Source organism: Salarias fasciatus, unplaced genomic scaffold (genome assembly GCF_902148845.1).
Source record: "Salarias fasciatus unplaced genomic scaffold, fSalaFa1.1, whole genome shotgun sequence".
Classification (NCBI taxonomy): Eukaryota; Metazoa; Chordata; class Actinopteri; order Blenniiformes; family Blenniidae; genus Salarias; species Salarias fasciatus.
The window spans coordinates 65,071-89,056 of NW_021941232.1; the positions used below are offsets into that span (position 1 = coordinate 65,071).

Sequence of the window (23,986 nt, forward strand, 5' to 3'; positions counted from 1 at the left end):
TTGTTCGCAATTGGACAATTTGATATTGATGTCAGCCGCCAACCAAGAGCTGACATCCTTATCCAGTATGTTTGGAACACTAGTGAGTGTGTGTTGGTTTCTCCGGAACATGTGGGTATGTTTACACTTTAGCAGAACATCTTATAACCTTGGTGTACTTCTCTCAGGAAAGGCCTAATATGCAGTTAATACAATTATTCCATGGTAGTAGTGCTAATTAAAGTATATCCCTAACAGTTCCCCCCTTTGATATGATTTCATCACATCACCAAAAAATGAACGCGTGTGAGTGTGTATGCCCAGGTAGGTAAAATAGCCTGTCATCAATCCTCAATGACGTAGTAAGTATTTCAATATGCATCCTAAAACCAATTCTCTCAATAAAACCCTCAATCAGCCTAAACAGTCAGAGTTCATCTGGTTCTCTGTGTGTGTGTGTGTGTGTGTGTGTGTGTGTGTGTGTGTGTGTGTCCTCTATGTATGAAGTTTATAATAAACTGGAATAGAAGCTGAAAACTGCTGGATTTATGATCGCTTGATGCTGAAGCTTATCGCTCCTCAATGTGCGGTGGAAGCGAGGTCCCCACCCAAGATGGCCGCCAGCAGGCACGGCGCTCCACAGCAGGTGAACGAGGCGTCTGCGTGAGTGACGTCTGTGGTCGCCTGGCTCAGACGTGACGTTGTACTTCCGGGGTCAAGGGTGAACGCCGTCTGTGGCGGTAATCGTGTGCGTCACCTGGTAGCGGGACGGTCAACACAGCCCGGTCCAGCACCGGGAGCCCGCCCCGGCAGCGTGACGCCGGGAGGTCCGGAGGTCCAGCCGGAACCGAGGCAGGTGAGACCCGCAGGTGACCCTCCTGCGCCGGGGAGAGGAGGCAGAGCCAGGCGCCGCTTCTACTGGGTCGGTCTGTGGTTCACAGCAGCTCCCGCCCACTCTGACTGAGCAGGCTAGCATGCTAGCAGGCTGACAGGCTAACCGGCTGGATGCTAGCAGGCTAACAGGCTAACAGGCTGGGTGCTAGCAGGCTGACAGGCTAACAGGCTAACCGGCTGGATGCTAGCAGGCTAACAGGCTAACAGGCTGGGTGCTAGCAGGCTGACAGGCTGCCAGCAGACGGTCTGTTCCCGGTCTGGTCCCGGCCGGGTGCCGGCCGGCTCCCGGTCCAGCTGTTCTGCTGCTGGATTTATGAAGGATTCAAACTGACAGGACTACAAATAAACACACAAATAAAAAATGGCTCCATAAACAAATTAATCTGCCAATAAATCATCCCAGAACAGCCCCGGAGCAGCCTGTCAGAGTTACTCAGAGTTCATGTTGTCTTTTTTATAGTTTTTCTAATAAGACTCCTTTACTTTCTTTTGCTGCTCTACTTCCTACAGTTCTTTCCTCAGGAGTGTTGCTGTCTGCATTTCTCTCTCTTTCTTTACTTTATGTTGTCTGTCCTACAAGTTATGTGTCAAGGGAGGGACTTCCTGTCTCGTTACGTAATGGGTGGTCCCAGTGGACAGTGGTGGGGGACAGTGGACGGTGGTGGGGGACGGTGGTAGTGGACAGTGGACAGTGGTGGGGGACGGTGGTAGTGGACAGTGGACAGTGGTGGGGGACGGTTGACAGTCGGGCTGTAGCGATACACTCATTTGACGATACGATACACGATATTCAGCTCACGATATGATATATATCACGATTTTCGGCCAACAATATGATCCGATACGATTCGATGCAACTCGATACCATTTGTTAAACTAACATCATTTTCTGCAAGATTTTCAGGGGAAAGTGTGATTTTGGTGACATCTTGCTACTGTTCCATTGACTTGGATTGATTTAACAGAACTGAAAAAAGAATGCATCAAATACACAACATATGGCTCTGACTCGGCAGAGAGTCTGCAGCTTGCAAATGCTGCACAAAGGGAATCAAAGACGTGGCGAGAAAATTGATTTTTTATTGAAACAGTGCAAACTGTGGCTTGCAAGCCTTTGTGAGGTAAATAAAGTGCAACAGCATTCCAGTGCACTTTGAAAATTGCAGCAAGTGGCCTGTTCTGAACAGTTTCTTTTACAGTTTTTTTTAACTTCACATTTAACATCTGAGGGTATCCCTCTCGCCACCCAGTTAGTAAACATAGTACCTTGGTTACTCTTAAACAGCCAATAATTCAAGTAACAACGTGCCATTTGAACACATTTAACTCACTGGTGACGTGTGAGGTGCGCCCGTAGGTTCGTTGTATTTCCTGAGTATTTGACGTTTGTGTGACACAGCTTGCAAACCACAACATTTTTGTCCAAATCAACACTTTCTTTCTTCTTTTTAAAACCAAAGTACTCCCACACATCTGATTTAAGACACGGCGGCGCTGGAGTTAAATTCTCTGCCGTTTTCTCGATCCTTCTTGCTCTTTCTTCTTCTGTGGGTAACTTACAAGAAGTGCTACAGCGACACCAGTGGCTGGCTGACCTAATTGCTCTTCCTGCAAAGCAGAAGAGGGGGGGGGGGGGGGGGGAGCAAGCGGGATTTGAATGAGGCTTAATCTATCGATTATTGCAGCTGAAAGATCGATACTTTCTGGCGAAAAAAAATAGCGATTTATATCACAGAATCGATAAAATTGCCCAGCCTTAGTGGACAGTGGTGGGGGACGGTGGTAGTGGACAGTGGTGGGCGACGGTGGTAGTGGACAGTGGACAGTGGTGGGGGACGGTGGTAGTGGACAGTGGTGGGCGACGGTGGTAGTGGACAGTGGACAGTGGTGGGGGACGGTGGTAGTGGACAGTGGTGGGCGACGGTGGTAGTGGACAGTGGACAGTGGTGGGGGACGGTGGACGGTTGTGGGGGACAGTGGACAGTGGATGGTGACCTCTCCGTTCCTGCTCTGTCCTCCAGGTCATGTCTGTCCACCATGACTTCAGCCTTGAAACGCTGCAGACTGAACACAGTGGCGTTGCCGCGCATCACCGGACATAACTCCGCCCACAGCTCCGCCCACTCTGCTCCAGACCACTCCCATGGTGCTCCACTGCCTCAGCCTGCCCCTGAGGAGGAGGAGGAGGAGGAGGAGGAGGAGGAAGGCTACCTGCTGGTGGAGGAAGACACCACGGACTCCAGCCTCATCATCACTATGGGTACACACACACACACACACACACACACACACACACACACACACACACACACACAGTGTGTAAAGCGCTAATGCTGCCGCTGTGTGTCAGAGGAAAGCCAGGTGAAGGTGAGGAGGAGGAAGGGGTGGAGGAAGAGGAAGAGGAAGGCTGCTGAGGAGGAGAAGCAGCAGGAAGTGGGCGGAGCCTCGGAGAGCGAGGAGGAGGGAGGTGTGGAGATCGACACACAGCTGGACCAATCACTGGAGACCAAATCCAGGCAGCACAACCTGACCTCCGTCAACGTCCGCAACATCATCCATGTGAGCACACACTCACACACACACACACACACACACACACACACACACACACACACACACACACACACACACACACACACACACACTGTTGGTCTCCCTGCTACACCTGTTGTGACATGTTGGTGCGTGTGCGGCTGACCTTTGACCTGCAGGAAGTGATCACTAACGAGCATGTGGTGGCCATGATGAAGGCCGCCATGAACCACACCGAGGCCGCCCCGCCTTTCGTGAGTATCGACCAATCAGAGCAGGGCTCTGAGCCACAGTGCTGTGAGCTCACTGCACACCCGTGTGTGTGTGTGTGTGTGTGTGTGTGTGTGTGTGTGTGTGTGTGTGTGTGTGTGTGTGTTCTGACAGGAGCCGAAGATGACCCGGTCCAAGTTGAAGGAGGTGGTTCAGAGAGGAGCGGTGAGTTTTGTTCTCCAGGTGGAACGTTGTGTTCTCCAGGTGGAACGTTGTGTTCTCCAGGTGGAACGTTGTGTTCTCCAGGTGGAACGTTGTGTTCTCCAGGTGGAACGTTGTGTGTTCTCCTCAGGTCGTCCCTCCCTGGAGTATTTCTCCCATCAAGCCGAGCGGTGACGGGAACAAGCTGAAGGTGAGAACTGGCCGGCCAATCAGAACGCTCTGTGAGTTTTGGAGAGATAAACAGGAAGTGGGACTCCGGTGTGTGATGTCACTTCCTGTGTCCCCAGCCCCCTCAGTTCGTTGACATCCCCCTGGCCGAGGAAGACTCCTCTGATGAAGAGTACCGTCCCGATGAAGACGATGAGGACGAGACGGCCGAAGACGTGAGTCTCTGCCGGGTCTCCTGGTCCCTCTGGTCCGGGTGGAGCTGGACCGGGGGTCCCCTGCTCCGGCAGCGGGGGGTTAGCTGGTGGGCTGGTTAGCTGGTTGGTGGTTTAGCTGGTTAGCTGGTGGGTTGGTTAGCTGGTTAACTGGTTTGTGGGTTGGTTAGCTGGTTGGTGGGTTGGTTAGCTGGTGGGTTGGTTAGCTGGTTAACTGGTTGGTGGGTTAGCTGGTGGGTTGGTTAGCTGTTAACTGGTTGGTGGGTTAGCTGGTGGGTTGGTTAGCTGGTTAACTGGTTGGTGGGTTAGCTGGTGGGTTGGTTAGCTGGTTGGTGGGTTGGTTAGCTGGTTGGTGGGTTGGTTAGCTGGTGGGTTGGTTAGCTGGTTGGTGGGTTAGCTGGTTGGTGGGTTAGCTGGTTGGTGGGTTAGCTGGTGGGTTGGTTTGCTGGTGGGTTGGTTAGCTGGTTGGTGGGTTAGCTGGTGGGTTGGTTAGCTGGTGGGTTGGTTAGCTGGTGGGTTGGTTAGCTGGTTGGTGGGTTGGTTAGCTGGTTGGTGGGTTGGTTAGGTGGTTGGTGGGTTGGTTAGCTGGTTAGCTGGTGATCTTGTTGGTTGATGAGCTGACGGACTGTGATGTTCTGTTCAGACCTTCCATGAGAGCGACCTGGACAGCTCCACCTCCTCCCCTCGAGGCCGCCGCCTGCAGCGGGCGGAGGAGGACGGCCGCCGCCCCCGCCAGGTAACCGGCTCACCTGAGACCGGGTCTGGGCTCAGACCGGCTGCTGCCATGCGGGTTGAAGACCCTGACCAGCTTCCTCTCCAGGCTGCAGGAGGGACGTCCAGACGGTCCAGGCCGGGCCGGGTCTCCATGGGACCACCCCCGCCCCCCAAAGCCCCGCCCCCCAGGGCTGTGACGGACAGCACCTTCCTGGAGGAGCTCCATGCTGTGGAGGAGGAGCTGGCGGTCTGCTTGGAGCCGTACCAGGTGACTGCTTGACTCCGCCCACCACTGCAGGGAGGGGGCGGTGCTGACAGCTGACTGGGTGGTGGAGGGGATGGAGACTGGGTGGAGGTGTTGGGGTGAAGGGGGGTGGATGACGCGTAAAGAGACACCATATAAAACCAATGTGACATGATTGATCTCTGCATTCTGCTCTCTCTGTTCTCTCTCTCTGTTCTCTCTCTGTTCTCTCTCTCTGTTCTCTGTTCTCTCTCTCTGTTCTCTCTCTCTCTGTTCTCTCTCTCTCTGTTCTCTCTCTCTGTTCTCTCTCTCTGTTCTCTCTCTGTTCTCTCTCTGTTCTCTCTCTCTGTTCTCTCTCTGTTCTCTCTCTGTTCTCTCTCTGTTCTCTGTTCTCTCTCTCTGTTCTCTCTCTCTGTTCTCTCTCTCTGTTCTCTCTCTCTGTTCTCTCTCTCTGTTCTCTCTCTGTTCTCTCTCTGTTCTCTCTCTCTGTTCTCTCTCTCTCTGTTCTCTCTCTCTGTTCTCTCTCTGTTCTCTCTCTCTGTTCTCTCTCTCTGTTCTCTCTCTCTGTTCTCTCTCTCTGTTCTCTCTCTCTGTTCTCTCTCTTTCTCTCTCTCTGTTCTCTCTCTCTGTTCTCTCTCTCTGTTCTCTCTCTCTGTTCTCTCTCTCTCTGTTCTCTCTCAGCCTCTGCCGGAGTCGGCGGAGGACGCGGGTCTGATGGCATACCGGACTCGGTCTAAGCGTCCTCTCCGGGACGTCCCTCTTGGTCGGCTGGAGGCGGAGCTCCGTGCTCCTGACATCACGCCTGACATGTATGATTGTAGCTCCGCCCACGAGGACAGGGAGTGGACTGATTGGCTGAGAGGCCTGATGACCTCAGAGGTGGATCAAGAAGGTCAGTGTTGATCTGAGAGCTGCCGCCGCCGGATCCAATGTGGAGGCGTTCTGGGTGCCGCCATGCTGGTACTCGGGCGCGGCCATATTGGATCCCGAACCAGTGGCCTCTTCCAATATGGCGGCTTCCGTGTGCTCGCCACTGTAATGTTCAGAAACATCTCCACGGCGCTGCCGCCTGTGCGGAGTGCCACGAACAAATGGAATCAGTGTCCTGCTGAGTGTCCACAGGCGCTGGCGGGTCGTGAGGCCCAGTGGAGGCCCGTCCCCCCCTCACAGGTCCGCCTGGCACAGTAGTCGCCGTGACGTAAAAGCGGTCCAGATTTCCAGTGTGCCAGGGTCCGTGTGGACCAGGCGCCGGCTGGACTGGTCCTCGGTCCCGCCACAGCGGCCCCCGTCCCGTCCCGCCACAGCAGCCCCCGGTCCCGCCACAGCGGCCCCCCCGTCCCACCACAGCGGCCCCCGGTCCCGCCACAGCGCCCCCCGTCCCGTCCCGCCACAGCAGCCCCCGGTCCCGCCACAGCGGCCCCCCCGTCCCACCACAGCAGCCCCCGGTCCCGCCACAGCGCCCCCCGTCCCGTCCCGCCACAGTGGCCCCCGTCCCGCCACAGCGCCCCCCGTCCCGTCCCGCCACAGTGCCCCCCGTCCCGCCACAGCGCCCCCCCGTCCCGTCCCGCCACAGTGCCCCCCGTCCCGCCACAGCAGCCACAGTGGCCCCCGTCCCGCCACAGTGCCTCCCGTCCCGCCACAGCAGCCACAGTGGCCCCCGGTCCCGCCACAGCGGCCCCCCCGTCCCCCCACAGTGGCCCCCGGTCCCGCCACAGCGGCCCCCCCGTCCCCCCACAGTGGCCCCCGTCCCGTCCCGCCACAGCAGCCCCCGGTCCCGCCACAGCGGCCCTCCCGTCCCACCACAGCGGCCCCCGGTCCCGCCACAGCGCCCCCCGTCCCGTCCCGCCACAGCAGCCCCCGGTCCCGCCACAGCGGCCCCCCCGTCCCACCACAGCAGCCCCCGGTCCCGCCACAGCGGCCCCCCCCGTCCCACCACAGCAGCCCCCGGTCCCGCCACAGCGCCCCCCGTCCCGTCCCGCCACAGCGCCCCCCGTCCCGTCGCGCCACAGTGGCCCCCGTCCCGCCACAGCGCCCCCCCGTCCCGTCCCGCCACAGTGCCCCCCGTCCCGCCACAGCAGCCACAGTGGCCCCCGGTCCCGCCACAGCGGCCCCCCCGTCCCCCCACAGTGGCCCCCGGTCCCGCCACAGCGGCCCCCGGTCCCGTCACAGCAGCCACAGCGGCCCCCCCGTCCCACCACAGCGGCCCCCCCGTCCCCCCACAGTGGCCCCTGGTCCCGCCACAGCGGCCCCCGGTCCCGTCACAGCAGCCACAGCGGCCCCCCCGTCCCACCACAGCGGCCCCCCGTCCCACCACAGCGGCCCCCGGTCCCGCCACAGTGGCCCCCGTCCCGCCACAGCGGTCCAGGAAGACCAGGGAGGCGGGACTCGAACAGTGACTCGGTGAGGCCGTCTGGCCGGACCTGGTCCAGAACAGCCCGGCGCTGAGAGGACATGAGGACGTCAAACTGAGTTCAGCTGAATAACTGCGCATGGGAGTGTGCACATGCACGTGTGCATCGGTGGTGGGCGCTCCAAAGTGGGTGGAGCCGCCGGCCGGCGCTGCCGACAGGAACGTCTTCGTGCTTGCACTATTTGGCGTTCTGGGCTTTTCTCGACGCCTTATTTTGAAAGGGGGACGGCCGTTTCCTGTGGCTGATGCTAACTGCTGCTCAGGAGCTGGAGGTGCCCCCCCCCCCACCCCCAGGCGCCCCCTTGTGGACTCATAGCAGAACTGCATTAAACTGAAGCGACCCGCTGTTGCAGCAGGAGGGGCTGATCCCCCCCACCTCACCCCCCCCAGCTCACCCGCTGTCATGTGACCTCTCTCACAGAGGAGTGTGATGATGAAGATGATCCAGAGTACAACTTCCTGGCCGACGTCGATGAGCCTGACCAGGAGGACTACCGAGACGACAAGGCTGTCCGCATCACCAGTCAGTATACACACACACACACACACACACACACACACACACACACACACACACACACACACACTGGTTGACTGGTTGTGTTTTGTCCCACAGAGAAGGAGGTTAACGAACTGATGGAGGAGCTTTTTGAAACGGTACCGACACATCGGCCCACTGCCACCCCGCGGTGCTGACTCCCTGGAGTCACTGTGTGTGTGTGTGTGTGTGTGTGTGTGTGTGTGTGTGTGTGTGCGCCAGCTGAAGGAGGACCTGGCTGGACAGGAGGTAGATGATGAAGGTCATGAGGAGGAGGAGGAGCTGCAGGAGGAGACACAGTCTGCTCAGACACACACGGCTGAGCACATGTGCGTAACACACTCACACACACACACACACACACACACACACACACACACACACACACACACACATACCTACACATACCTACACCCCTACACCCCTTGTGGCTGTGTGTGTGTGTGTGTGTGTGTGTGTGACCGGATGTTTCCTCCACAGAGCACCGTGTGACGACAGACCAATCACAGAGCTGCGCACGGTGAGACAGCAGCTGCAGTTCATCAGGAGCAGACGGACACACACACCCAGCGGCGCTGCACACCTCGCAGAACCGCACACACTGCGGCTCAGCGCCCAGCAGAAGACACGGCTGCAGCGCCAGCTCCAGCAGGTACCACCGTCCCGTCCCGTCCCGTCCTGTCCCGTCCTGTCCTGTCCTGTCCAGGTGCCGCCCTGCAGGGGGCTGGACGGGGGGCTGGACGGGGGGGGCTGGACCGGGGGCTGGACGGGGGGGGCTGGACCGGGGGCTGGACGGGGGGGCTGGACGGGGGGGCTGGACGGGGGGACTGGACCGGGGGCTGGACGGGGGGGGCTGGACCGGGGCTGGACGGGGGGACTGGACCGGGGGCTGGACGGGGGGGGCTGGACCGGGGGCTGGACGGGGGGGGCTGGACCGGGGGCTGGAGACACCTGCTGACACACCTGCTGACGAGGGCCGCACGATGAACCGACACCTCATCTAAACTGAGGTTTACCTGCTGCGGTAACCGAACCGCGCAGGGCCGAGGCATTTGAGTGACAGACCTGTCCACCAATCAAAACATTTGAGCCTCGCACTCTGGGCCACCGGCCAATCAGAAGTGACAACAGGAAGCAGTATGTCTGCACTGCACTGCTGCAGCTAACTAGCATCAGGTTGCTAACAACACACCCTGCAGTGTGCTCTGCGGTGTCGTGAGGAGCAGAAGGTTTTCAGTGCGACTCGTTCTCGGTGTGAAAATGTCTGAGATGACAGCAGGAGAGGGGGCGGAGCCGCTGGTGTCAGAAGGAACTGGAGTCCAGCTGTTTGGACTCTGGGTTTGAAAAAAACGACGTGGAGCCAGGTGTAGATGGTCGCCGTGCAGCAGCCAGATCCAGAGGAAACACGTCTGATTTATACCAACACCTGTGAACCATGGTTCTGTGAACCATGCAGGCAAGACCAGGACTGAGTTACAGTGTGGACGGCTCTGGGTTTCATTATTTTGTTATTTCATTAAAACGACGCACTCTTTTTTTTTTTGTTTTTTTTTACAACCGTGACGCAGACAGCCTGGTGGCGTCTCGCTGCCGCTGCCTGAAGCTTCATCAGGTTAGTTTACATTCGGTTATTTTATGTGTCAACTTGAGCAAGACCACGTACAAGTAGCAAGAATTATTTTCGACCGTAATTTTAGCTGTTTTCTGCATTTGAAAGAATGAAATGTGAAAATCGCAAATCGAATCGCAATCGCATGATTGGTCAGAAAAATCGCAATTAGGTTTTTTGTCAAAATCGTGCAGCCCTACTGCTGACACTCCTGCTGACACTCCTGCTGACACTCCTGCTGACACTCCTGCTGACACTCCTGCTGACAATCCTGCTGACACTCCTGCTGACACTCCTGCTGTCTTGTCCCCAGCATGTGCAGCTACTGGTCCAGATCCACCTGTTGACGTCACCTGTAGTGAAACTGCAGGGTGAAGCGGAGACCACTCGACAGTTCCTGGTAACACACACACACACACACACACACACACACACACACACACACCACACACATACACGTGGAGCGTGGCGTTGCGACGGCGAGCGGTGTTCCTGCAGGTGGAGCTGGAGGTGCTGGCTGAGCGGGCGGAGCTGCTGGTCTCAGGGACTCGCCCTGCTTTCTGCAGCGCCTTCAGAGCCTCCAACCTGCAGGGGGCGCTGCGGCTGCTGGAGGAGCTGCTCCGGACTCCCATCGAATACCGGACGCGGGCGCGGCCGCCGGACGCCCGAGGGTACGGTGAGTGCCGCGGGGCACGATGGGAGTGGCGGTCTGAGGGCGCCGGGTGACGTAGCGCCGTCCGTCCGCAGTGAGGGACGTTCCCCGTGCTGCCGGCCCCGCTGGCCTGGATCTTCGCCACGCGGCCCGTCTTCCTCCACCCCGAGCTGCTGCCCCACGCCAGCCTGGACCCCGCGCTGTACTGCCCCCGCAGGACGGCTGCCTTCACTGCAGCCGAGGACTGGTGGGACCGCCGGGGACCGGGGACCGGACCGTCCAGCCCTGTGGGCATCACGCTGACGGTGTGTGTGCGTGTGTGTGTGCATCCTCAGCCTGCTGGTTCTCGGTCTCAGGAACATGGACGGAGCGTCTGACCCTCCTAAGCTGGTTTCTCAGTTCCTCCTGAGGAAGACGCTGGTCCAGGTACGACGGAGGATCCTGCAGTGCTGCAGACCCGGTTCTCCTGCCAACATTGTCAAGGTAACACACACACACACACACACACACACACACACACACACACACACACACACACACACACACTGCTGTTCCCTGTCAGGCCTTCAGGTTCCAGCGGGCGCTTGGTTCGATGCCGGCGGCGTGTTGCTGTGTGGACGTGGCGGAGCGGCGCCCCCCTGTGGAGAGGGAGGAACGGGTCCTGCCCCTGTGGCTGCTGGTAGGTCGACGCCCACCGAGCGGTGGTCGGAGGTGGGGGGCGTCGGTGACCCGCCTTTGTTTTTCCCTAGCGGAGTCTCCCCGTCCTCCGGCAGGCCGTGGCTCCCGACCCCACCCCCGAGGCCCCGCCCCCCGGCGGGAGGGGCGGCGCCCGTCGGAGCCAGCGGACGTTCCGCAGCCTGCCGCCCGGGTCTCGCTATCCCGCCCGCCTCCCCGACCAGCTGGACTTCAGACGCATGGGCTTCGTGCTGCTGCACAGGCCCCTCCCCCCGCCTGCGGCCGTCACCACAGCGACCGGCGACCGGATCAGCAGGCACCGTGAGACACTGGCCGGGCTGAGGACGAGGGACGAGGAGGCCCCGCCTCTGGGTGATGACATCGTCAGGAAGGAGGCGGGCCATGTGGCAGGGGCTCACTCTGACCGGGCTGCAGAGAGGCGTTCAGGTGCATCGGGACAATCAAGGGTTGAATTGCATGAAGATGAAGATGATGAAGATGAGAAGAGGTCAGAGGACCTGCTGTTCGCTCAGGATTACCTCCACAGAGTAAGAGCTGGACGCAGGTCTCCAAGTCTACTTCCTGTCTGCTATGCTTGCTGTGTGGTGTACTTCCTGTTCATGCTTGCTGTGTGGTGTACTTCCTGTTCATGCTTCCTGTGTGGTGTACTTCCTGTTTATGCTTGCTGTGTGCTGTACTTCCTGTTCATGCTTGCTGTGTGGTGTACTTCCTGTTTATGCTTGCTGTGTACTTCCTGTTTATGCTTGCTGTGTGGTGTACTTCCTGTTCATGCTTGCTGTGTGGTGTACTTCCTGTTCATGCTTGCTGTGTGGTGTACTTCCTGTTCATGCTTGCTGTGTGGTGTACTTCCTGTTTATGCTTGCTGTGTACTTCCTGTTCATGCTTGCTGTGTGGTGTACTTCCTGTTTATGCTTGCTGTGTGGTGTACTTCCTGTTTATGCTTGCTGTGTACTTCCTGTTTATGCTTGCTGTGTGCTGTACTTCCTGTTCATGCTTGCTGTGTGGTGTACTTCCTGTTCATGCTTGTTGTGTGGTGTACTTCCTGTTCATGCTTGCTGTGTGCTGTACTTCCTGTTTATGCTTGCTGTGTGCTGTACTTCCTGTTCATGCTTGCTGTGTGGTGTACTTCCTGTTTATGCTTGCTGTGTACTTCCTGTTTATGCTTGCTGTGTGGTGTACTTCCTGTTCATGCTTGCTGTGTGGTGTACTTCCTGTTCATGCTTGCTGTGTGGTGTACTTCCTGTTCATGCTTGCTGTGTGGTGTACTTCCTGTTTATGCTTGCTGTGTACTTCCTGTTCATGCTTGCTGTGTGGTGTACTTCCTGTTTATGCTTGCTGTGTGGTGTACTTCCTGTTTATGCTTGCTGTGTACTTCCTGTTTATGCTTGCTGTGTGCTGTACTTCCTGTTCATGCTTGCTGTGTGGTGTACTTCCTGTTCATGCTTGTTGTGTGGTGTACTTCCTGTTCATGCTTGCTGTGTGGTGTACTTCCTGTTCATGCTTGCTGTGTGGTGTACTTCCTGTTTATGCTTGCTGTGTACTTCCTGTTCATGCTTGCTGTGTGGTGTACTTCCTGTTTATGCTTGCTGTGTAGTGTACTTCCTGTTTATGCTTGCTGTGTACTTCTGTTTATGCTTGCTGTGTGCTGTACTTCCTGTTCATGCTTGCTGTGTGGTGTACTTCCTGTTCATGCTTGCTGTCTGGTGTACTTCCTGTTCATGCTTGATGTGTGGTGTACTTCCTGTTTATGCTTGCTGTGTACTTCCTGTTCATGCTTGCTGTGTGGTGTACTTCCTGTTCATGCTTGCTGTGTGGTGTACTTCCTGTTCATGCTTGCTGTGTGGTGTACTTCCTGTTTATGCTTGCTGTGTACTTCCTGTTCATGCTTACTGTGTGGTGTACTTCCTGTTTATGCTTGCTGTGTACTTCCTGTTCATGCTTACTGTGTGGTGTACTTCCTGTTTATGCTTGCTGTGTACTTCCTGTTCATGCTTGCTGTGTGGTGTACTTCCTGCAGGTGTGCGCGGCCCTGCAGCTGAGGCCTGCTGGCATTGAGCAGCTGCTGCAGGTTCTAGATAAGTTCTCCGGTGGCGGTTCTGCGGAGGAGCTGTTCTTCAGGCTGAGGCCGATGCTGCAGCCGTTTCCTCTGCTGCTCCGAGACTTCGCCGCCTTCCTGACGCACCGACAGGCGGAGCGCTGCGGCCTGGTGAGGCGGAGCCACGCTGCTCCTAGCTCCTCCCCCTCCCCCTCCTAGCTCCTCCCCTGGCTCCTCCCCTGGCTCCTCCTCTGACTCCTCCTAGCTCCTCCTCTGACTCCTCCTGGCTCCTCCCCTGACTCCTCCTGCCTCGTCCTCTGACTCCTCCTGGCTCCTCCCCCTCCCCCTCCTAGCTCCTCCTCTGACTCGCCCTGGCTCCTCCCCCTCCCCCTCCTAGCTCCTCCTCTGACTCCTCCTGGCTCGTCCCCCTCCCCCTCCTAGCTCCTCCTCTGACTCCTCCTGGCTCCTCCCCCTCCTGATCCCTCCAGACTAGTGCTGCAGGATTATCATGATCGCAATCGCAATGTCAGCATGTGCAATTACGCAATCGCAGAAGGGGCGTGATTGGGCAATTATTAAAAAAAGTGTGACCCCTTGACCTGGGCGGAGAGCAGAGGTCTGCTGCAAGTTGTCTGCTCGCTCACAGGACCGCCGGAGCCACGTTGTTTGGGTGCGTTTGTGTATTTTCACAGCGTGTCCCAACGTGGTGCGGGGTTTGTTCGCTGCGTTTCATTGGTCAGGTCAGTACAGGGTGCGCTCGTGAACAACACCAGCGTCTCCAGGAGAGGTGGAGCCATCATGGTGGACGCAGAGACGAGCGGCTCCGGGAGCGATGCTAAAAAGTCAGGTCTTTTTCTCTTTCTCTTACATGTGATTTTTTTTTTTTTTTTTAATAATTGAAGTTATGTTAGACCCTCCAGAAAAACGCGATTATGCGATTGCATGAATTCACGCATAAATCACCCTTTTGCCACTGATTATGCAGAGGCCACATATTTTCCAAAAGAGCGCATAATTCCCGCAATAATCTCACATTTACCGCAAAAAAAAGAGAAATGGTCTCGCTGGTAGAGCTGTGACGTTCCCTTCAAAGAGTCGTTCGTTTGAACGGATCACAGCTGTCTGAGAGCCGCTCCTTTGTGGAAACTGCCCATGCTTCCTTCACCTGTCTCCCGAGTCCCGAGTGTCTCCCGAGTGTCTCCCGAGTGTCTCCTGAGTCCAGCTGTCTCCGCTGCCTTCATGTGAATGACGAAGTTTCAGTTTTCCACAGCAGCTCCAGTCACCTGAACGCAGCAGCTAGCTAGCGGAGGAGAAGTTCCCAGAACCCGGAGAGGAGCCAGTGTTCTGGAAGAACTGGTTTCCTTATTAACTGGCGACGGGGGTTCTTTCACGTCCCTTGTTGCTGATAGATGTTAAAAACCAGACAAAAAGCCGTTCAGACCTTTAATGAGTCTGATTTCAACATCTGCTGCTACTAGCAGCAGCAGCAGGAAGTGCTGAAGGAAGTCAGTCACCAGGTAACAAGGAAACCAGTTCATTTGAAACACCGTGTTGACGGCTTTCTGACAGGTTTAAGCAATGGAACACACACACACACACACACACACACACACACACACACACACACACACACACACACACACACACACACACACACAATTGCTCCATTGATGAGCATTGGTGAGTAATAATTTAAGATAAATAACGAACTAATATACTAATATAAAATGAATGTGATTTAGTGGTGTGTGTGTGGGTGTGCGCGCGTTTGCGAGAGAGAGAGAGAGAGAGAGAGTGGGTAACCTACATATCTGGCATCCTTTCACATATTTCACAGCATACTTCACAACTGTCCGCAATTTTACCACATAAAATGGCCTAAAAACCTGCATATTCATTTGCATAATCAAGCATTTTAGCTCGCATAACCTGGGATTTAAGTACGCATAATCAAGAATTTTTGCTCGCGTTTCTCTGGAGGGTCTATTATATAAACCGGAGTTTAAAAAATAAAACGGGACAATGAGCAAATGTGACAGTTTGGTGATTTTTAAACAATTATTTGAATTTACAGGGGAAAAATACATACGGTGATAGATACCGGTGCCCTGATAAGACATTCTTATACCATGATATAAGGTTTTGTTGGCGGCGCCAGGCCCTCTGCGGTGACGTTATCAGTCCAGTGTGTGTCTCACAGGAGATCTGTCACACTGGTCTCAGTTTAGAGATGTGAACAATGCTAGGCCTGTCACCATAACAAATTTTGCTGGACGATTAATTGTCCCAGAATTTATTGCGATAAACGATAATATTGCCATTTTTTTTGGGGGGGGGGTTCAATTTTTTTTTCTTTTTTTTTCAATTTTTTAATGAATGCAACAATCAGGGACGCACCAGAATGAAAATTCTTGGCAAAACCAAAACCGAAAAAAGAGGAAACTGTTTTTCTGAAGCAAATAAAGCCCTAACAACGACACACATAATATTACAAAGCATTTATACCTCCAGAGGCCAGCAGCGTCTCACAGACCGCTGATACAAAAGACGCACTTCGCGGGGCTTTTTTTCTGCGATTGATTTGTTTTGGTTCATATGAGGCATCTGAACAGGGAGCTCTGACTGCAGACACAGACGGCCAAAAATATCAACCAAATCCCAAAAGAAAGACAATAAAAAGAGGCATAATGAAGAGACATAAGGTGAAAGAAGCTTTAGCAATGATACAGGAGGTCAGTGAGGGGAGTCGGATGGCGGAGACATGTCGGACATCAGCCATCTTGACTGGAGTGAAGAGGAGGAACGTTCTGAGTCACAGTCAGAACAGCTGCGGGCCAAACAGCGAAAGAAAAATGTAATCCTGCCCCAAAAATACCACCTCCAGGTAGAGAGAATTACTGCAGGCTGCTGTCAGTTTACAACTAAATAATAACAACATAAAATGGTGTAAAAAAATAAACTAATGTAATAAATCTCAACACAACAGTGAACACGGTACTGACAGCAGGAGCTCTGCAGTGTCTCCTGAGGGACCAGTTACAGATTCAGGTAAAATATTATATCCTCCATCAAAGCACAGCAAAACATGTGTTTCTCCTTTCCAAAAATTAATTTTAGAACAAACATATTTTCTGAATAAATACCTTTGTCCTGTGGAGCCTGCAGTCCCAGAATCAAATGAGCAGGGTGAGGACGGACCGTGTGTGGGGGGGGGGGGGGGGGTCCGTCCTGGAGCGCAGCCGGGGAGACTTACCCCTCATGCACACTGGAAGCGGTCTGGCTCCGGTCCGGCTCCGGTCTGGCTCCGGCCCGGCTCCGGTCCGGCTCCGGTCCGGCTCCGACCTGGTACACCACAGCACTGTGATTCTTCGCCTGCGGTGTCTCCGCAGTCAAGCCGGAGGAGGTTGCCTGATCTGTCGTTATCCCCGGTAGACAATTTGAAACCCGTTTTACTCAATAGAAAGCAGCCAAACCGCCGTCTCGGATGAAAATGCAGGTTAAAACCGTATTTGTATGATTAAAAAACACGTCATAAACACATCATCATTTCATCAACCCGTCCAAAGTGTTGAAAAAAGAAGCTTGATTTGGAACAAAGCCGCCCAATCTGGCAACACGGAGCTGCTCCGGTCACAGAGCTGTTTTGAGCCATTTTGGAGTCATTTGGCTTCTCAGCAGTGACGAAGAACAAAACGGTTCATTCTTCTAAAGCTATAATGACTACATCACGCTGTTTGTTCTGTATTCTACCAGAAGAAGTAAAGAAATAGAATATTAAGGCAAAAACCCGACACAGATTTTATTTTGAAGTCACTTATTTTGGAACACGTATCGCGTTTCCTTCCTGCACCCGACTTGCTTCTGTCTGGATTGACGCGGTAGGGCTGCGGCGTGCGGAAAAATAGGATCTTGGCGGAAAGAGACCGGAGCTCCACAGAGGCGCCGGAGCCGGACCGCGACCGGACCGCAGCCGAACTGCAGCCAGTGTGCATCGGGGGTTATTTTACTAATTTTAATATGTTCCTCATTATTATTGACGGTTAATAATACAACTATCTTGTGTGTGTTGGTGTGTGTGTGCGTGTTAATCAGGGAAACGAGTGGGCGGAGTGTGAGAGGTGACGCTGCGCAAATGCGCACTGTAGAAAGTTAAATACATTTAAAACCTGATTGGAGGCATTGATACAGCAGACATGAGGCATTACAAGGTTTGCTTTAGCATCACCGACACGTCATCACCAAGTATTTTCGGCCGCATTGTTTCGGTGTTTTTTTTTTCTTTCGGCCGAAAGCCGAAAATACACTTTTGAGCCATTTTCAGCTGAAAAATTTCGTTGGCCAAATTTTCAGTGCATCACTAGTTCAGTCCTCATCATGCCACAGAGCCGGCGGGAGTCGCTACGAGACGTTTCTAGTGTCTTTGGAAAATGTAAATTTATCGCGCCTGGAAAACTTGCCGACCTCATTTTTTCTTATCGTGCGATTAATTGATTTATTGACTATCCTGACAGGCCTGTACAATGCATTATTGTGCTATTTTGAATAAAAACAAAACAGCACTGTTGTGCTGGACACTGTTAATGAACAGTAAGTTTGGATAGTTTGAGAATTATTACAGTTAGAATCCTCAGTAATCCATCTCTGCTTTGTCCTTGATTTATTCCCTGATAACCAGGCAAGTCTGTAGACTCACGATCAACCCACAAGAGAACATGCTGAAGGATATAAGGAAAGCTAAACTTGAACTGAATGAAATTTTAGATAAAAAAACACAATTCCTGATCCAACGACTCCGTCTAGAGAATTTTGAGCATAGTAATAAATCTGGAAGATTCCTGGCGAATCAGTTAAAAGCAAACAAGGAGAAAAACAGGATTTCAGCTGTTAAAGGGCAACTCCGGTTTTTTGACACCTGGACCTTATTTATAGGTGTGTCATGCTCATATACTCACTCAGACAAACATGGTGCAGCTCGGAGTCCTTCAGAAGTTATTTAGATCCAAACGATGTAGCCGCACTAGCGGGGGGGGGGGGGCGACGGCAATGGAGCTTCAGCGCGGGACACAATCTCTGCAAAGTCGCTCATTTCGGCTGTATTTCTTCATCCATCGCCAGTGTTATCATAAAGTCAGCTCGTCTACCGTCTTCAGGTGGGTCAGCTGAAGAGCTGACAGTTTTCGCTAACTTAGCCACAATTAGCTCGGATGGGAACGTTGCGGCGCTCCTCTCCCCAGCAGAGAGGCACTTTGAGTCGGCCTCGGCTGTCACGGCGCCCCGGCGTCTGACTTCCAGGAGCCGAGTTGGAAAACGGCCCTCAGCTGCTCCACGGAGGCTCCGGAAACCCACGAAGACGCACGGCTCACACGCAGCCGCTGGGCCGCTGGATGTCTCTCCTCGCCGGGAGGATGCGTATCTCTGCTCCCCGGCGGATGCGCGCTCCACGCCGGCCGCGGGACGCGCGACGGCCGGAGCGCTCTCCTCGCCGGGAGAATCCAGATCCCCGCCGCCCGGCGGATGCGCGCTCCGAACCAGGCCACGGGACACCGCCGGAGGCCCCCCTTCCGACCGAAAGGCAACCCAGCGCCGATGGAGGAAAAATACAGCCGAAATGAGCGACTTTGCAGAGATTATGTCCAGCGCTAACGCTCCATTGCTGTGGCACCCCCGCTAGTGCGGCTACATCGTTTGGATCTAAATAACTTCTGAAGGACTCCGAGCTGCACGATGTTTGTCTGAGTGAGTATATGAGCATGACACACCTATAAATAAGGTCCAGGTGTCAAAAAACCGGAGTTGCCCTTGAAAGACTCAGAAGGAAACATCAGCCACGACCCAGACAAGATCAATAATATCTTTAGAGATTTCTATCAAGGATTATACCGATCACAAATAGACACAACAGATGAGGAAATTAATACTTTTTTTAATGATATTAACCTTCCAAAATTGAAAGATGAAAATAGAGTAGTGTTGGATTCTCCTCTTTCAGTGGATGAACTCCATAAATCTCTGCAGGATATGCCCAACAATAAAGCTCCAGGTCCAGATGGCTATCCAGCAGAATTCTATAAAGAATTCTGGACCATGTTGGCTCCCACTTTTCATAAAATGGTAATGGAAATAAAAAATAAACGAACAGTACCCTCAAATATGAACTTAGCCAAAATAACTTTAATGCTTAAACCAGGGAAAGACCCCACACTTCCGTCCAGTTATCGTCCTATTTCATTAATAAATGTAGATCTTAAAATAATCAGCAAAGCCCTATCCAGGAGAATAGAAAAGATAACCCCTCTCATAATACATCCTGACCAAACAGGGTTCATTAAAGGTAGACATTCATCCACTAACATGCGCAGATTAATTAATATAATAGATTACTCTACAATACATAATCTAGAATCCATAATTATCTCTTAAGATGCTGAAAAAGCTTTTGATCGAGTAAATTGGAAATTTCTATTTGGAATATTAACCAGATTTGGGTTTGGAACGTCTTTCATAGACTGGATTAAAATCTTATATAACAACCCAGCTGCATGTGTGAAGACTAACGAGCAGACTTCTCCAAGCTTCTGTCTGCAGCGAGGAACCAGACAGGGCTGTCCACTCTCTCCCTCACTGTTTGCCATCTTTATCGAACCTCTGGCAGCTGCTATAAGACAAAATAAAGACATCAGAGGGATCCTGGCTAACAATAAGATAGAACATAAAATAAGTCTTTATGCAGATGATGTATTGCTTTTCCTACAGAACTCTCCATTTTCTATCTCCCAGACAATCACACTTATTGACAAATTTTCACTAATATCTGACTATTCTATCAACTGGTCTAAGACTACAGCCATGCCTATAAACTGTGATTTACAAAGTATACCCAACGCTACAATCCAGTCTGGAAACATTAGATATTTAGGCATAAACATTTCTCCAAGGATATCAGAACTTTCAAAGCTAAATTATGTTCCGTTACTGAAGTCAACAGAGGATGACCTCTTACGGTGGAGACGCTTACCTGTATCTCTTATGGGGAGGGTTGCCACCATTAAAATGATGACTTTACCTAAGGTTAACTATTTATTTTCAATGATACCAACCAAACCATCGTCTGGCTGGTTCAAATCACTGGACTCATACATATCTAAATTCCTCTGGAAAAATAAACCATCACGTATCAGTTTAAAGACGCTACAACAGACTAAAGACAGAGGTGGACTGGACTTGCCTAACTTCAGTAATTACTTCATAGCCAGCAAGCTGCAATATATCTCCAAATGGCTTAAACCAAACAATCTATATGAGCCATGGCTGGATGTAGAGCAGCATTATGTGAGGATCTAGTCATCTCTGACCTGCCATTCATCAGTCCCACCATCAAATCCCATCGCTGTTTTAAAAGTGTCAACATCAGTTCCTCTTTAATGGCTTGGTGGGACTTTCTAAAGCTAACCAAATCTTCTCTGATCCCGTGTTAACTCACACCCATCTGGAACAACCCGGACATCCCGCAAAACAAAAAGATGATAAACTTCACTCAGTGGAGAAATAAAGGAATCAGCCAGCTTGAACATATTATTGGAAATGGCAACTTTCTATCATTCAATACTCTCACCTCACAATATGGAATCAGCAGCACAGCATTTCTAGAATATCATCAACTTAAATCTATCATAGGTAAAAAGTATACCTTTAATCAATTGCAGGGACAGCTACCTCTCGGGGTCGAAGAATTCTTAAACCTCAGTTCCCCAAAGTTGCTATCAAAGATATATAAAATATTATCAAAGGTAGAAGATGAAATCTTCCTTCCGACCTTAAAATGGGAGGCTGACTTATCTAACAACTTTGACCAAAATGCGTGGTCACAAATATGTTTAAATACTTTCAAAATGACAAAGAATTCAAATATACAACTAAAACAATTCAAAATTCTGCATAGAATTCATTACACAGGACGAAGGATGTTCCAGATGGGTCTATCACAATCTGATATCTGTTCACACTGCAATGATAACATGATGACAGCTCCCTCCATGCCTTGTGGTCCTGCTCACCAGTGCAGAGGTTCTGGCTTCAGGTGTGTGAAGACCTGTCAACATGGTTCACTGCAACATCCCTGCAACTCCCACACTGTGCCTTTTAGGTGATCTGGGTGAAATTAACATGTCAATAAACTCAGTCTACATGGTTCTCACCATCTTGTGCATCGCAAAGAAAACTATCCTTGTAAATTGGAAATCCAGAAGTAATCTGAGTAACAGGCAGTTTAAGAGTCTTTCATTAGATCATATCAGCTTGGAGACGATGTCTGTCTGTTCAGAGGATCAATCAGCTGAATCTGGTTCCCTCTGGTCCCCTGTGGTCAGCTCCATCACTTCATGTCAGGGGAAGATGAGGGCCTCTCCTCTTTGAGGGTCGGTTGTTGGTGGGGGGGGCCTCTCCTCTTTGAGGGTCGGTTGTTGGTGGGGGGGGCCTCTCCTCTTTGAGGGTCGGTTGTTGGTGGGGGGGCCTCTCCTCTTTGAGGGTCGGTTGTTGGTGGGGGGGGGCCTCTCCTCTTTGAGGGTCGGTTGTTGGTGGGGGGGGCCTGATGGCTGCGGGTGGTTGGCGCTGTCTTGGGGTCGGGGTCTGGGCTGCTTCGCTGGGGGCTGTCTTCGTGTTTGGTTTGGATTGGGGGTGGGGGGGCCGCCGGTTGTTGGGGTTGTCTGGCGGCGGGTGGGGCGGGGGCTCCGGGGGGCCGGGGTCGGCGGGTGCCGGTTCATGTTTGGGTAGCCGGGGTGACCTGGGGCAGGTGTGGCTGGGGGCCCTGGTGCCTGGGGGCTGTCCCCTTCCATTGGGGTGGGGGGGTCGGCCTGGCTGGGGGGGCCGGTCGGCTCGGGCGTGCGGCCTGGGTCGGTGCATTCCCTGGGGTCTGGTTGCTGCCCCGGAATCCAGGGCATCGGGGTGGGGGGTTGTGGTGGGGGGGGGGGGGTGGGGGGGCAGGGGGGCGGCGTGGATGGGGGGCTAGATAGGGCGGTGGTGGTGGGCTGTGGGGGTTAGGGGGTGGGGGAAGGTGGGTGTGTGTGTGTACGTGCATGTGTATATGTGTGTGGGTGTGTATGTGTGAGTATGTATGTATGTTTTTGTATGAGTGGGTATTTATGTATGTGTATGTGAGTGTGTGGGTGTGTGTCTGGATATGTATGTATATGTGTGTGACTGTGTATGTGGAAGTGTGTATCTATGTGTGGGTGTGTTTCTGTGAGCATGTATGTCTGTATGTGTGGGTGTATATGTGTGGGCGATTGGAGGTGTGTATGTGAGGAGAGAGTGTGGTGCCCTGTGGGGGGGGCCCCGGTGGGTCTGGGGGCAATGGGCCCTGGGTCTGGGTCCTTCCGCTGCCCCCTGTCTGTCATCGCCTCCACTCCTCCTGATGCATGATGGGTGTGTGCTTCTTGGGTCGGTGGCTCTCTGGCTATGGTCGCTGTCCGCCCTGGTCCTGGGAGGGGAGGGGGGGTCCGGGGAGCGCCACCCCCCCTCACCCCCCCGCTCTCATGCACACACACGTAGGGCTTTGGGAGGCGGGCTTATCAGGTAGGGTGTGGTGGAGGGTGGAGGGGGGGTGGAGGGGGCCATCTAAGTGGCCTCAATCGCTGCACACTTCAGTGGCTCGCCTCTCAGTCTTAATTGCACTTAGTCATCTAACACGACCAAATACATACAAACACACACGTCGGGGGGTCTTGGCGCGCCGAGGGGTGGGGCTGTTCAGGTAGATGGGACTGCTCGTTTGGCCTCGCGGCACGGTGTGGTTACTGCCCCTCAAATTTAATCGCAAACAACACATACTATGCCGGGGGGGGGGGGCAAAGGGGTCTTCTGCGCCCCCGTGTGTGTGTGTGTGTGTGTGTGTGTGTGTGTGTGTGCATGCGCGTGTGTGTGTCAGTGTGAGTGAGTGGGTGTGAGTGTTGGGTGGTTGGGGCGGGGGGAGTGAGGTGGGAGAGGACAGGGTGGGAGGGGTGGTCGGGGGGGTGTGATGCCCTCGATCTCGGGGTGCATGGCCGGAGCGCTGGGGGGTGTACTGGCCTGGGGTGGGTAGCCGCCCGTGTGGGCCGGTTCTCCCGGGGGGTTCATGGCCCTCTGCCTGTGTGGGGGGTCGGCTCTTGGGCTCTTGGGCCTTGGGCTCTCGGCCCTGCCCGGGGTGGACCGGCTCCTGCCGGTCGGGGCCCCGCGGCCGCCGGGGTCCCCGGCCGGGGCTTTCCTCTGCCCCATTTCTGAACCGGAGCGGGGGCGTCTGCCTGGGGGGGGCGGCTTGGATCCGGGCTCTGGGATGACCGCCGGCTGTCTGGGCTCTGAGGGCCTCTCTGGCCTGCTTCTGGCCTTCTCAGGGGTCAGAGGTCATGTATGCATGATCACTGTCACCATCATATTTTCATGATCACGCTGATCTTTAATCACTCTTCACATACTGGGTTACCTTGTCTTCTTGTGGTGGTTAGACTAATGGTGATCTGTAGTAGCCCTCTCTTGATGCACGCCCCGAGTTTACTACTAGTTACTACTAGTTATTACTAGTTACTAGTCTGTTCACTACTATGGTTCGTCAGGGGAAAAAAAAAAAGATTATATATATGTATATGTATGGTTGTATCAGTGTTTGTGTTGTTTGTCGGCTCTGTTTTGGTGTTGTGTAGATTGGGGGTTTGGGACTGTTCTTGGTTGCGTGTGGTGCGTCAACAACACTGTTTTGCATTGTGAATTTGTACATAGGTTGTCCCCCCCCACGTTCTCCCTGTCTTTATCTCTTCAAAAAAAAAACAAAAAAAACGATCAACCCACTTTCTTTATTAAATCACAATCGTAGTATTGTCCACCTAATCACCAATCGTGCCTTT

General features: G+C 53.5%; 1 protein-coding gene across 6 annotated transcripts; it reads left to right on the forward strand.

Moving 5' to 3' along the window:
- The first annotated feature begins 679 nt into the window (after nt 1-679).
- On the forward strand, nt 680-11,063 carry gon4la (gon-4 like a). 6 transcript variants are annotated; one of them, XM_030086650.1, is made up of 19 exons: nt 680-835; nt 2,895-3,133; nt 3,224-3,432; nt 3,585-3,659; nt 3,790-3,840; nt 3,968-4,027; nt 4,125-4,220; nt 4,861-4,953; nt 5,038-5,199; nt 5,857-6,067; nt 8,007-8,108; nt 8,202-8,242; nt 8,346-8,452; nt 8,604-8,775; nt 10,046-10,132; nt 10,231-10,403; nt 10,480-10,631; nt 10,720-10,867; nt 10,947-11,063. In XM_030086650.1, the coding sequence occupies exons 2-18, from the start codon at nt 2,911-2,913 to the stop codon at nt 10,791-10,793; spliced, it is 2,088 nt and encodes a 695-aa protein (XP_029942510.1). In that variant the 5' UTR covers nt 680-835; nt 2,895-2,910; the 3' UTR covers nt 10,794-10,867; nt 10,947-11,063. The 6 variants fall into 6 exon arrangements, with proteins under 6 accessions (XP_029942510.1, XP_029942509.1, XP_029942506.1 ...); XM_030086649.1 differs by having other exon boundaries at nt 4,861-5,199; nt 10,231-10,408; XM_030086646.1 differs by having other exon boundaries at nt 4,861-5,199.
- The last annotated feature ends 12,923 nt before the right edge of the window (nt 11,064-23,986 follow it).

Excerpts from the sequence above, each read along its gene's own strand:
- gon4la (XM_030086646.1), top strand. The coding sequence starts at position 2,911 with ATGACTTCAGCCTTGAAACGCTGCAGACTGAACACAGTGGCGTTGCCG. Across the intron at positions 6,068-8,006 it reads CTCAGAGGTGGATCAAGAAG|AGGAGTGTGATGATGAAGAT; the intron begins GTCAGTGTTGAT and ends CCTCTCTCACAG. Across the intron at positions 8,776-10,045 it reads TGCAGCGCCAGCTCCAGCAG|CATGTGCAGCTACTGGTCCA; the intron begins GTACCACCGTCC and ends TCTTGTCCCCAG.